Below are 13,434 nucleotides of genomic sequence, written 5' to 3' on the forward strand. Positions count from 1 at the left end.
GGCGCGACCTCAGGGGTTCCCGCGTCCCCTTTGTGACTCCCGCAGCCCAGGCCGCTCTTTGCATCTCTTCACGCCCGCAGCTAGCCTCGGCTGGGTCCCAAGGGCCCAAATGTGACCTTGGACCAGCCTACCACCCCGCGTGGCCCTGGCTTCGGCCACGGGTGCCGGGCACGCCCGGAGCCAGAGGAGTCGGAGCGGGAGTGGGGGTGGGGAACTGAGGCAAAAACCGCACTTTAACTCCGCCCCTATCCCTGGAGGCTGCGCCTCGCAGCCGGGGCTGCAAACTTCAGACTCTCTTAAGTTACGGAGGTGTGTGAGGCCCCGTGAGGTGGTTGAAAAGGAAGGGGCTGGGTAAATAAGCGAGGCGCGGGTGAGCAGGGCTGGAAGCCCAGAGTGAGAGGCGGCGCGCCTCAGTCCCGTTCAGGCCTGGGTCTTGCGGCTGTCCGCTAGCACCGAAGTTTAAGGGCCCGGCCCACTGCCCTCGCACAAGTGAGCAGCCTCTGGAAGCCCAGAGTCTCACCGGCCTGGGTCAGAGGCGACCACCCCTGGCCTCTGACCCGAGGAGAAACCGATGTCAGCCTCAGGGCTGTTCAGAACCAGGTTCAGTGGCTGGAACCCTCCAGGAAGAGGAGGCTCCAAGAACAGGGGCATAAGCACGGCCCCAGTGAAGAGTTGACATTATGAGGTCGAATTTGGCTTCTGATTTCCGTAAGCGGTAGGAGGACGAGGTAGAGGTGCAGCCTTGTGGTGAGGAGGGAGTTTCTGTAGAGGCCCTAGTGGGCTTTCCCCGAAAGGGAGACAGTCAGGGCATGGGGCCCGGCTCAGTGGTGATTTTCTCTCTGCCCCCAGCACTGGAGCACTTGGAGCATTTGGTCCCTGCGGCGCTGGATGCCATGAGTTGCTAAAAGTGAGCCTGGCTTTTCAGGTGAGCTTCCTCAGCCCTTCTGCCCTTTCTCTTGTGTATGGGGAAATACACTTTGCCCTGCCTCCCTCCGGTGCAGACCTCAGCTCTGGGGTGCACTTTCCCTCTCTGCTGAGTACTTCAGGAGGTGAGAGGAAGAGGGAGGTGGGAACTAAGTTTCTTGGAGGTGGACAGGGAGTGTGCAGCTGAGAGGGTAGGTCAAAGTGAGGGATGGTCATTCTCGAGGCAACTGGGAGACCTAGCTGCTGACTGAGAGCTTCCTTCCAGCTGAGATCCTTGGGTTCAGAGATGTCCCAACATGGATTAAATGCTTGAGCTTTTCTGAAAATCCTGTCACCCGGAAGGACAAAGTGGAAATGGCAGCCTGGAGTCAGACTGCCTGGGTTCCTAGTGCCTGTATTTTGGTCCAGGTGGTTCTATTTAGTACCCGTGTGCCCTTGGGCAAGTCTCTTAACTTCCTGATCCATACCTACCTTGTTCTGAGGGTTAATAAAGTAGCTGTGTTTCAACATTTGGATAGTGCCTGGTGTATAGTAAGTACTGTAGATTAGTACTACACCATAGTAAGTGAAAGATTTATCATCATCATCATCACCAAAGAAAATAGGAATGAAACCAACTGGAGGCAAGACAAGTTGGATAGTGAATACATACAAAAAAAACACAACTGTGGGCAGGAACAGGGATGGCTAAGACCAGTGAGATACACCTCCATGGTATGACATCAAAGGTTTAAGAGTTTAGTTTGCCTCTTTATAAGGCAAACACTATGTATACATTGACTCCACAAAGACCATTTTTCAACAAAATATTTTGACACCCAGAACCCACACAAAACAAATTATTCCATGGAGCTAAATTTTCCATAGTGCTGAAGCATTGATTTCCACCTCCCAAATCTTTTAAATTTTTGTTTATTTATATTTTAGAGAGAGAAGAGTGCACAAATAGGGGAGAAGGACACAGGGAGTGACAAAGGGGGTGGAGTAAATCTCAAGAAGACTCTTTGCTCAGCCTGGACATGGGGCTTGATTCCATAACGCCACAGCCACGATCTAAGCCGAAATCAAGAGTCAGACACTCAACCTACTGAGCCATCCTGGTGCCCCAAATATTTTAAATTTTAAATGTTAATTTTAATACTTAGAGTGAAAATGTACCTACTGTGGGTTACAGTTTCCCTTCCTCTTTAAACTGCTGTGATTTCTAACCCCCTGCAGGACTCAAAGCAAGCCCTTTGTATAAGAGGGTTGGGCTTCTGGCCCCAAGCTTAGTGGAGGGCTGGATGGTCTGCCTTGTATGGCTCACATACCAGCCTCTGTGTTGGGTTCCTGGCCCTGCTTTTGGATAGCTTCTCTGTTTCTTTGTTGTTTTCCTTGAAATGAGTGTCTTTATTGCTTGTACCATACAAAAAGGAGGAATGAGGAAAGGCCAATGGAGAGGAGGGACAATTGTCATATAAGTGACATAAACACAAAAAGGAAAAAAAGACACCCTCACCTCACCCCAGGATGCCTTTCCATGAACTACCTAGTAGAGGAGGTGGGGTGGCAAGATTAACACCACAAAAAATAATTCTAAACACCTGGAGATGCTGATGGGGAGAGAGACAGGGCAGCAAGTGGACCCATCTGTGGCTCCCTTTAGGCTGGCACCTCTTGCCCATGGGATGAACTGCTTGGGCCAGGGATAAGTAATCGTTCTCCCTGGCATGTTTCCATTTCTAACAAACTTGTCTTCCTCTTATTTCTAATATATGGGCTGGAAAAGTGGGATGAAGCTTGTTAGCACCAGTGGCTCAAGTCTGGGAATCACACAGTGCTGGACTTTGTTCTGACTGCTTTGGCTGATTTGATCTGATCTTTCCTTGGTTCTGGATGGGTGAGCTTGCTGGATAGCAAGATTCTGAGGGCCAGATGTGCTTAGCAAAGGAAAGTTTCCTATGAAAGTCTCTTCCTGTGGTACATTTTCCCCCTGGGGATTTGTTCCTTGTGGTTTCCCTATTTGTTAATAAGTGATTGGACCCTGGCACTTGCCCATCCTCCCCCTGGCAGTGGTCCATGAGGCTTGGGGAGGCCGGGCAGGCCGTGTGGCTCTGCTGTGGGAAGGAACAGATAATGTAGGGAAAAGGCAAGCTGGCGGTCTTGCCCATCTTGAGGGAGACTGGTCAGGGCTCGGAGTATGTTCATGACTGACTCACTCCTGTTCTCCTCTATGAGTCAGTTTCCCCAGGTGTGACCAAGGCTGCCAGCTGACAGGCAGAGCTGTTCTGAGAGCCTCAACAATTGTGATTAAGAAATAAAGAGGCTTGCGGCTTCAGTCATTCTTTGTAGCTCTCTTCTAGGTCACTTTGTGTGTAAACACCCTGGTCCCTCCTCCTCCTGGGTCAGAGCACCCAAGGCAGGTCTGAGGTTGGGCCAGAAGTGGCTGGCGGGCAGGTGGGCACATTGGTCAGAGCAGGCTACCAGCCTCCTCTCCCTCCTGTCTCTTTTGCAGCTGACTTTGGGGCACAGTGTTGGGGGCACAGAGCCATGTCTGACCTGCTCCTCCTAGGCCTGATTGGGGGCCTGACTCTGCTGCTGCTGCTGACACTGCTGGCCTTTGCTGGGTACTCAGGGCTGCTGTCTGGGGTGGTGGTGAGTGCTGGCTCACCCCCCATCCACAATGTCACTGTGGCCTACAAGTTCCACGTGGGGCCCTACAGCGAGACTGGGCGGCTTTTCACCGAGAGCTGCAGCATCTCCCCCAAGCTCCGCTCCATCGCTGTCTACTACGACAACCCCCACATGGTAAGGAGCCTCCTGTGCCCTGGCTGGGGTTCTGCCCCATGGATGGACATGGGGTGGGATGGGGCAGGGGGAAGGGGGTGAGGTTGTAGTTTCTGAGGAAGGGGTGGGAAAATCTGTGATCTGTCCTGCAGACAACCTCCTCTCTGAGCTTGAAGCTCTTTCCAGATTTAGCTTGGACTCCTGTGCCAGGCATCCATATGCTCCTTTCTACTTGCCCAGGTCTGGTTCTCAGCTCATAGCTACACACAGACTTCTGACTTCAGGGGCCCACACCATTGTGTGTCCCTAGTTTCTGCCAGGGCTTTCATCCCCTGCCTCCTCTTGCTGTCCCTCCCTCTTCCATCCTCATTTGAGGCCAGTGCTCTAAGTCCAGGCTGTTCATATTCTGCCTCTCTTTGGGGTCCTATCTTGTTGTTTCTGTGCCTTCCCTCTTTTAGCTTTCCTGCTGTGGCTGCAGCTCCTTGTGGGCTTGAGAGGGCAGGCCCTGGGCATGGTACTTAGAATCTACCTCTTCAGCCATTTTGGTAATTCCTGCCTCAGTTATATGGCATGTCTTTGGATGCCAAGCTGCCTGGTTGCAGGAGGGTCTGGGGGGCTTGGGGGGGGGGCAGGTGGAACCAGGTGAGCTGCCCAGAATGTCTAGGATGCTGGACTCAGAGACGAGCCCAGCATCCCTAGCACCCTGTGGGCGTCTGGCTGTACTTACAGCCTGTGGTGAGTCAGGGCTTACCAATGTGGCCTCCTGCCATGCCATGGGATGGTACTGCCCACAGCTGCATGGGCTGGCGGCTCTGCCAAGAGTTTTTTAGCCTTCAGCTTGGAGCCTTCGCAAACAGGCCATTGGGAATCCCCAGCTATGTTTCCTTGCCTGAAGAGCTCAAGTAGGCAAGGCCTATAGCCTACCCACTGTCTGCTGACCAAGGCTTACTGGGGTACTTAGTCAAAACGACGATGTGGTGACTGTGCCACATTCTGCTTGAAACCTGCACTCCAGAGATGAACAGACCTGGCCCTTCCCTCAAAAAGTTACATGTGGTTGGCAAGTCAGCCCCATACAAATGAATCTCTAACAGGCACTATACTTGATGGCCATAAAGCTTTGAGCTGTGGGTTTGGGGAAGGTACCTCAAGTCTGCCCAAGAGGCTCAGAAAGGAGGCACACTTTAGTTGGGACTTCTCCCATGAGTAGAACTTTGCTCTGCCACAAAGGGCCTCCTGACTGAGGGAAGTACAGCAGTAAAGGCAAACAGACATGGGATGACAGGAGAAGTGTGGCCAGTGGACATGTGATGGGTGAAGAAAGTGGTAGGAAGGTTCACAGGGCCAGGCAGTGGGAGGAACAGCAGGTTGGGCGGCAAGGTTTGCCCCCTGTGATTTAGGAAGCTAACTGGATGGCAGGTGGAGGAGGAGAAGAGATGAGACAGGGAAGCCATCGAGGAGATTGGACTGGGCCCAGGTGAGAGGTGACATGGCCTGGTTGAGGGATGAGTAGACAATGGGGATTTGAGGTCACATGGTTGGGAGATGGCACTAAATGGAAGTTTAGAGCACTGGAACCTAAGTGGCATGGGGCAGGTGCTAGGCTTCGAGAAGCTCTTGGATCAGATGCCTGACTCCCACCCCTTCAGGGCTCTGTTATGTAAGTCCCTGCCCCTCTTATATGCCCTCCCCTGGTCTCTGCCCCTCTTTCCTCACCTGGTCCATTTAGAGACTCTGCAAGGCCTCAGTGGTGGGAAGGAGGAGAATCCTTGCAGTTGCCTCTTTCCTCATCAGCATGTCCTGTTCCTAAAGCAGCACATTCTTCTTGGGTTGGAAATGCTAATTCCAGGATGGGAAAGAGCCCAGGCAGCAGCATACCTTGAGGTCAGTGCTGGCAACTGGTCCAGGGAAGAGTGAGGTAGAAGAACCCTGGCATGGAGTGCACTTCCAATGGCCTCCTAGCCAAGCCACTGCCTCCAGGTAGCCCTCCATACAATTGTCCTTGAGGTGGGGTGGCCTTGGGTGTCCAGGGTTGGCTGGGGTACAGCCTGACTTGGGTGCCAGTCTTGGGGTGCCACAGCCTGAGAGTGTAGCCTCAAGGCTGGCAGCCCTGGGTTCTGATTTTGTCTCATCACTGTTATGCTGTTTGATCTTGATCATATCACATAATCTCTCTGGGGCTCTGTTTCTTCATCTATATAGCTATGTTAAGATATCTGCTTCACAGGTTGTCTGGCAAGAATTAAATTAAGTGACACAGGTGAGGCATTCATCCTACCACCTGCCCCTCAATAGCTGTTTAACAACAACAAAAAGGGTGGACAAAATATTCATATTAATTAGGTACACTGAGACATTATGCTGAGCTCTCTAGGCCTAGACCCTTGGCCTGGCTTTGGACATCTGTCTGACTCAGAGGACAAACGTATAGGACAAAGTTACCCCCTGATCCTCTCCCTCTCAGTGCTAGATCACTCTAGAAGATACCTGTGTCCTCATTCATAGATGGGTCATACCCTGACACATGGGATGGCTCAGGGCTGCTCACTTTCCACCTACTCTGGGATCTGGGCAGTATGTTGTCTGCCTAGAAGATTCTCACAGAAGCTTCAGGGAGCCATGGACTCCCAAACTTCAAGTGCTCATGACTATCACAGACTATCTGGTCACTAAGGACCTGAGGCCTCAGGTTCTACATTGCTTATATTGTAGAGGAAAAGACTGGGGATCATATAGCAGGAGTTGTATTAATCTCACACAGTTCACTCATGGTATTTGAGCACTTGATCTATGCCATGCTGCTGGGCAGTGGAGCACCTTGAGAACCAAGGGGCCTAGCCTTTAGGACCTCTCAGTGTGGCTATATCAGGGGAGCCTGGGGGAGAAACCCTATCCAGTCCTGAGGAAGGCTAAGAACCCAAGCCTTCTCCCTCCGCTGCCTCCCTAAACAGTGTCCAGCATGGGGCCCTGTGTCTTTGTGGTTCACAGAAGAAAGAGACAGGATGTAGGTTGCACTGTTTGGCCCTTCCCCACACCTTCTCCCTCTCCAGGCTGAGCACAATGGGAGCCAGAACCTGCTTCTGTGTGAATGTAGGGAGGAATGAGGCTATTCCAGGCTCTGTGAGTGGGGCAGGGAGTGACCAGGTGAGAGGTGGCCACCTGCTGTCATTGCTGCCCTACTCCATAAGGTGTGGACTGACAGCTCTCTAGCCACTCCCCTTTTAGCCCTCAGCTCCTGGCCTCAGCTGGGCAGGGGGAGGCTAGCTTCCGAGAAAGGCCTGGTGGGGCCTCACTTGGTCTGGCTGTGGGCTCAGGAGTGACACAGGAAAAGGGCACCACTGAGGCAGAAGCATGGCAATTGCTGTGGACTCTTTCATGTCAAATGTTGTTTGAGCATATATATATCATCAGCTCGGTGTCCTGGATTTATCAGAATATATATGTCAGATCCTGGAGTTCTGTATGGGAGGGAGTTGCAGGGTCTGGGGAAGTGGTTCTTGTTGGGCAAGAGAAAGGATTCCACTCTCTATCCCTGAGGGCCTTTGGAGAGGTAGGATGAGGAATGAGGGAGCATGTGACAGGAAGTGGACAGATCCTGGCAGTGACTCCTAGGTGTTCTTTTCCTCTCCAGGGCCCAACATTCTTGGAATGCAGCCATTTCCTCTTTCAAGCACCACAGGTTCATTCCAGAGTCAGTCACTGATCTGTGTTTGCTCCCTCCCCTCAACACACAAGCATGTGAACACACACACACACACACACACACACACACACACACACACACACACATCCAGTTCTGCCCTTGTAAAGCTAGAGAAGGGTCAGAACTGCTCTGCTCTCCGCCCTGCTTCTGAGGTGCAGTGTGGCGGTCTAGACAGTGACTTTAGCCTCCCCACTTCTCCCCACTCCTCCCCCCCCCACCTTTGCCTGGTCCCTCTGGGAGCCTTGCATGTTGGTGGGGAGGGAAGGAACTGGGAAGAAGACCCCTGGTGGGTCACTTGATCCTGGCCAGCTCTGGCCTGTGCATAGGCTCTACTGGCTCAGCTGCTGTCACTGTGCCCATGGATCTGTCCTGTGTGCTGGCCTGGCCCTCCTCCTTTTGCCCCACCCTCTGCTGTTGCTGCCTCCACTGCTGTTTGGGTCTTAAGCAACCTGTCTGCCTGTCCTTGTGGGGAGTCTGGCTAAGGCAAATGGGGCGTGGTAGCCAGTTCAGTTTACCTGGCTGAGGCCTAGGAGAGGGTGCTTGCCCCAGACATGAGGCAGATAGGGGAACTGGTGGTGTTGGGGTCTGCCTTTAGTAAACTAGACTGTATTGAAGCTCCATTTTTCTCCAAGCCCACTGAGAGCCAGCTTGGGACCACCAAGTCTGCAGGGGGTAAGGCTGGTAAGAGTGTTGATTTAGGCCAGTGCCGCACTTCCCCTTCCCCTTTAATGTGTGTGGGGATGGGACCCCCTACACTCCCTAGAGGCACTGAGACCACATGGAACCTGAGAAGGAATGAGGGAGTAGGATTTCCGAGCGTTGACCCTTGACAAAGGCAGTAAGAATGTGGGCTAGCTGATGTTTCCCAAAGGCCCAGGCCATTCCCTACCTCAGTTACCTGTGATGATTTTCTGCTAGATGGAGTCCAGGCTTTTGCTCTATAAGCAGTTTAACTGTGTGGGGCAGCCCTGGAAAGGCACACCCCTCTCTTCCCTGCAGAGCTGCCTGTGGTAGGGAGGTGGACTGAGGTGTGGGAAGAAAGGGCTTTGGACTCTATTTGGGTTTGAATCAAGGCCCCACTGCTTACTAGACTATGATTCTGAGTGAGTCACTTGGCCTTTCTGAGAATCTCTACCTCAGGGGTTTTATTTATTTAGGAGCTTAATAATAAGGGTAAGGCCCAATACCTGGCCCCCAGTAGATGCTTAGCACTCTTGCCTACCCCTTATCCCCGTGCCTCATGCCCCTAGGACTTTGTACTTTTGGGAACCCTGTTTGCCTGCCTCTGGCTAGCCTCCTGCAGGTGGCCTAGGCCATGTGAGGAGGTGCAGCATAGAGAGTCCATTGTGCAGCCCATATCTAGCCAGGGCCTATTACTTGGGCTTCCCAGTGCTGTGGGTTGTGTGGCACAGCTTCGGAGTGGATCGGCCTGGGTTCACATCCGGACTCCAACACTACCTTGCTGTGTGGCCCTTGCTAAATAGCTTTGCTGTCTGGGTCTTAGAAACAGAGTTGATAACAGTACCTATTGCACAGTGCTGTTTGGATTGAATGGGCTGATGTACAGAAGGCAGCATCTGGGGCAGATGGGGAGCACCTTGCCAGGTACCAGCTGTTGTTAGGCTACGCTTGGGGTTGAAAAAAGGAAGGCCCTGAAAGACTTCTAGGTGAGAGTTCCCATAAAACCCATGGACCCCGCTCTGGAGGTTGGCATCCTGCTGACTCCCTTCCCCTCCAGCCTGAAATATGGGTCCTGCCCTCTGGCCCTGCTGTCTGTGTTACTCTCGTTCTGACTAGTGCTAGCCCAGCCTTTGCCTTTGGGTGCCGTCTGCTTGGGGAAGTTGGGGTGTTGACCTGCAGTGCCCCAGAGGTTAAATGAACCCACTGTTCACCCTTCAGCAATGAACAGTTGGCTGCTCTGTTCCCTGGGAGTACCTGTGCAAGTGAAGGGCACTGTCGCTATTTCTCCCCTTACTGTGGGCACCTCTGAGCTGGGTATGCTGACCAGAGAGGAGTCAAAGCAGCCCTCCAGGCCTGAGATTGGCAGGCTTTGCAGCTCTCCTTGTCAGATGTTGCATGTTATGGATCTGAGGCTGGCCATTTCTGCTGAACCCAAGATCTGGGTGTGGTCTGGGCCAGCTGACCTGATCTTTCCTAGATCCTGGAAGATAATCAGTTTTGTCCTGTTTCTAGACTCAGTGAAGTCTTAGCCAGACAGAAACTTTCTTTTCTTGTTCTGTTTTAAATGTTTATTTATTTTGAGAGAGAGTACACATGTGCATGTTGGGGAGGGGCAGAGAGAAAGGGGTGGGGAGAGAGAATCCCAAGCAGGCTCTGTACTGTCAGCACAGAGCCCACCAGCACAGGGCTCAGTCTCACAAACTGAGATGATAATCTGAGCCAAAATCAAGAGTCAGATGCTTAACTGACTAAGCTACCCAGGCACCCTGGGACCCTCTTTTCACTATGGGGACAGGACCTCTCTGGAAGGGGCAGTGGGGCCATTTTGTACCCAGAAGCTTCAGATTGCAAGGAGATGACTGTCTTCTCCCATGCCAGGACCAAGAGGCCTCACAGCTTTTGTTCTGGCCACAAGTACCCTGAGAAATGACTGATACAGGGAGGAAAGGGAGCAAGCAGATGGAATTAAGGTGGGTGGAGTTTCTAGCTATCAGGACATTCCTCTATCTTCTAGGTTCCTGACAACCTCAGTTGGGCCATTCTCTTGGAGGTGGGCACGGGCTTTCCAGGGAGCCCAGGGAAGCCTTCCCCTGCTCCTAGGCCAGCCTTGCCATTCCCCAGCTAGTCTTAGGGCCTGTTCCTTCTCCTTGCTGGTCCCTGGGTCACCTACCTCCTGGCTCCAACTTGGTTCAGAGCTGCTTAGTAGGTGCTGGATTTGCTGAGTAACAGCTTAGTCTGCCCCTCAGCCCCTGGCCAGGGCAAAACGGGGCAGGACAGGAAATGTCCTCACTTGTGGAAATGAGGGGTTATTCAGACAGAAGGGAAGAACCTGTAGCTAACACACTTCCAGGATTTCAGAAGTCCTGTCTCTTAATTAGCTGCTTCCCTTTCCTGTGATGAGCGTTCCTCTTTTCAAGTTGGAGGAAGAAAAGTTTTGCTAATGTGCAGGGATGGACCGTGTGTGCATGTGTATGCATGCATGTGCTATTGCTGAGCACAGCCCGACAACTTAATGTGTGTACAGGATCCTGGGCCTTTTTGTCTAAAAGCCTAGAGTGGTGGGGGGAGACAGAGAGGCTGTCAGTTATCATGCAGCACAAGGCCTGCTCCTTTGGGTGAACATTTGGGATCAGAGAGGAAGAGCTGCTTGACAAGGAGCATCAGAAGGCTTTAAGGAGGAGGGTTGAACTGAGTCTTGAAGGATGGGCAGGAGTTGCCCAAGCAGAAGGGACTCTGGAGTAGGGTGAGAAAGGACACTCCAGGCAGAGGAAGTAGCTTATGCAAAGGCAGGAAGCATGGGAGGACGTGGCTTGTCTGGGGAGCTGCAAATAGTTTTTTGTGGGCGTGTGCGGGGTTGTGATGGGAGAGGAGGCTGGCAAGGTTGGCTGGGCCAGAACCTGGATTTGTCCTTCTCTCTGCCACTCAGATGCTCATGGGCACCTGCCCACCTGGGTTCTGGCCCCTATTGGGGCCTTGGGGATGCAAAAAAAGAGTGCTAGGGGAATGTGTGGACAAATCCAGGCAGTATTGTGTGGACCACTTAAGACAGTGGATGCAACTAGGGTATTTCATTCTAGAACTGATTTGGGAGCCATTGAAGGGTTCTAAACAGGGTGTTTGTGGGTGTTGTGATGCTTCAGGGGGATTGAAGAGGATATTGAGCTGGTAGCTCCATGAGGGCTGCTGAAGTGATCCCAGAAAAGATCCTGGGACCCAGTCCCAGGTGGGCCAGAGGGGATCAGGTGACCTTCCATCCATTTCTCCATATAATCTATGTTGAATATTTCTTTTGTGTATCATAAGTTGCTGGGGTCTGGATCATGGTGATTGGCATTATATCAGGTACTGTCCCTTGGTCTGTCAGCAAGCCTTGCCCGTGTGTCCAGGCTCAAGCCTTTGGTGTGAATGGAGCTGTTGCACCATCTGTAGGCAAAAGATGGTACTGCACTTGCTTGGATGGGGTGGGAGGAGTGGCCAGCCAGCGGCCGTATTAGTGACTGCTTCTGGGTAGAGTTGATGGAGGCAAGAGTTTACAGCAAAATGTTGGGGTGGGATGGGGTGGAGGTGCCACTGGGATTCCTTGAAAGATTCCTCAGTAGGGTGCTTGAACCTGAAGGATGGGCAAGGAGGAGCTGCATGTTCAGAAGTATGGTGAATAGGCATTCTCCAGGCCAAGGGTCACTTGTTTGTCATGTGTCATAGCTATTAATAACCAGTAACATTTACAGAGCACTTGCTGAGTTCTGTACCAGGCTGAGTCCTCATATGAAGTATTTCATTTAATATATCAATTCTGAAAGTAACCGGCACTCCAAGAAGCCAAGGGACTTATCCAGAGTCACACAACTCAAGATTCACACCCAGTCCTGCCTCGCTCCAAAAATTTTGGTTCTGACTGCTGGACCATATTGTCTGCCAGTAAAGCCCTGAGCTAGGCTTAATGATACAGCATTCAAGGGGGCAGTAGGGGGGGCCCTAGCTGCAGAGAGCTGTGAAGTTGCACAGAAGTGAGAGCCTGGAGTTGGTGCATGAGTCCCAGGCAAAGTGAAAGAACAGAGCTAGGTTACTCAAAGAGCTGCAGAGCAGGGCTGAGAAAACCCTAGGGGATTGTTTACAGGGCTTGGAAAGAGAGGGCAGAGGCAAGAACAGGTCAAAATGACTTCATGGTGCTGGGAAGGTAGGCTGAGAAGAGAAGCAACTGAGGTAGAGGGAGTTTGAATTTAGGGGTCTTTGGGACCCAGGTCATGGGTGAAAGGGAACTTTGGGTCAAGGGAAATCTAGGATTGACAGTACAAGGCCTGTAATGAGTGCCTTAGATTCCAGGTCAGATACCCCTGGGGTATCAGGTGGCAGGAAATGAGACAAATTGGGACCCCATGATGCCAAGAAGAGAGATGAGTGCTAGGCCTTGCAGGCCTGGGGTCAGGCCTAGGAAGTGCTGGAGACTCACATGGGGTCGCACCTGCCTTGGGTTTATGGGAGCCAGGAGAGGAGGGTAGCTAGGGAGGGGAGCAGAGTACAGCAATGTGCAGGTACTGGGGGCCCAGGGAGACTTGGAGGGGAAACAGCAGGCTCCCGCTGATCCAGGAAAGGACTTGGCAAGTGTGGCCTGGGATGGGATCATGGATTGGAGAGGAGGTCTGGAGGCTCTGGTGACGGTGGCTGGCCCTGCCTGAGGAACCGGGAGAAAGGGTCCCACAGTTTCATCAGCAACCCAGAGGCCAGCGTGGTCCCGCTTCCTAACCAGTGCTCCTGCAGCCTCTCCACAACCAGCACCGGGTCTGGCATGCTTATTGGAGGCATAAAAGAAGGGATGGATGGATGGATGAGTCCTGCAGCAGGATGCCATAGGCTGGGGACACGGATAGGTTCCACCTGGAAAATACTCCTCTAAGTCCTGGGGCTGTGGCCTGTTGGAGCTGGTGGTTCTGAGCTGGCACAGAACCCAAGTGGCAAGAGCTCTGAGAGCCTCCTTCCTTCGCCCAACCCTGACACCCCTGTTCTTCCTCCCCAGGTACCCCCTGAGAAGTGCCGCTGTGCGGTGGGCAGCATTCTGAGTGAAGGTGAGGAGTCACCCTCCTCTGAGCTCATTCAGCTCTACCAGAAATTTGGCTTCAAGGTGTTCTCCTTCCCTGCACCCAGCCATGTGGTGACAGCCACTTTCCCCTATACCTCCACCCTGTCCATCTGGCTGGCTACTCGCCGTGTCCATCCTGCCCTGGATGCCTACATCAAGGTGAGAGACAGGCCTGGGGTATGCATGTGTTGGGGGACAGCCAGTCCTTTGGGTGAGAGCCAGGGAGGACTGCTCAGGTCAGGAGGAAAAGCTGGTTTTGGGAGGGCAGCACCATGGGATCCCC

General features: G+C 52.7%; 1 protein-coding gene across 3 annotated transcripts in view; it reads left to right on the forward strand.

Moving 5' to 3' along the window:
* Nucleotides 1-665: 665 nt before the first annotated feature.
* TEX264 (testis expressed 264, ER-phagy receptor) overlaps nt 666-13,434 on the forward strand; it is a 29,643-nt gene continuing 16,874 nt past the window's right edge. The window contains exons 1-3 of one of the 3 annotated variants that reach the window (XM_029916834.1): nt 666-715; nt 850-925; nt 13,089-13,310. In XM_029916834.1, coding sequence (XP_029772694.1) covers nt 681-715; nt 850-925; nt 13,089-13,310 — 333 coding nt within the window. In that variant the 5' untranslated portion in view covers nt 666-680. Of the gene's footprint in view, nt 716-849; nt 926-3,418; nt 3,712-13,088; nt 13,311-13,434 lie in introns of those variants that run through there. The other 2 variants (XM_029916833.1, XM_029916835.1) reach the window with 2 other exon arrangements.

This window comes from Suricata suricatta, chromosome 12 (genome assembly GCF_006229205.1).
Source record: "Suricata suricatta isolate VVHF042 chromosome 12, meerkat_22Aug2017_6uvM2_HiC, whole genome shotgun sequence".
NCBI classification, from domain to species: domain Eukaryota; kingdom Metazoa; phylum Chordata; class Mammalia; order Carnivora; family Herpestidae; genus Suricata; species Suricata suricatta.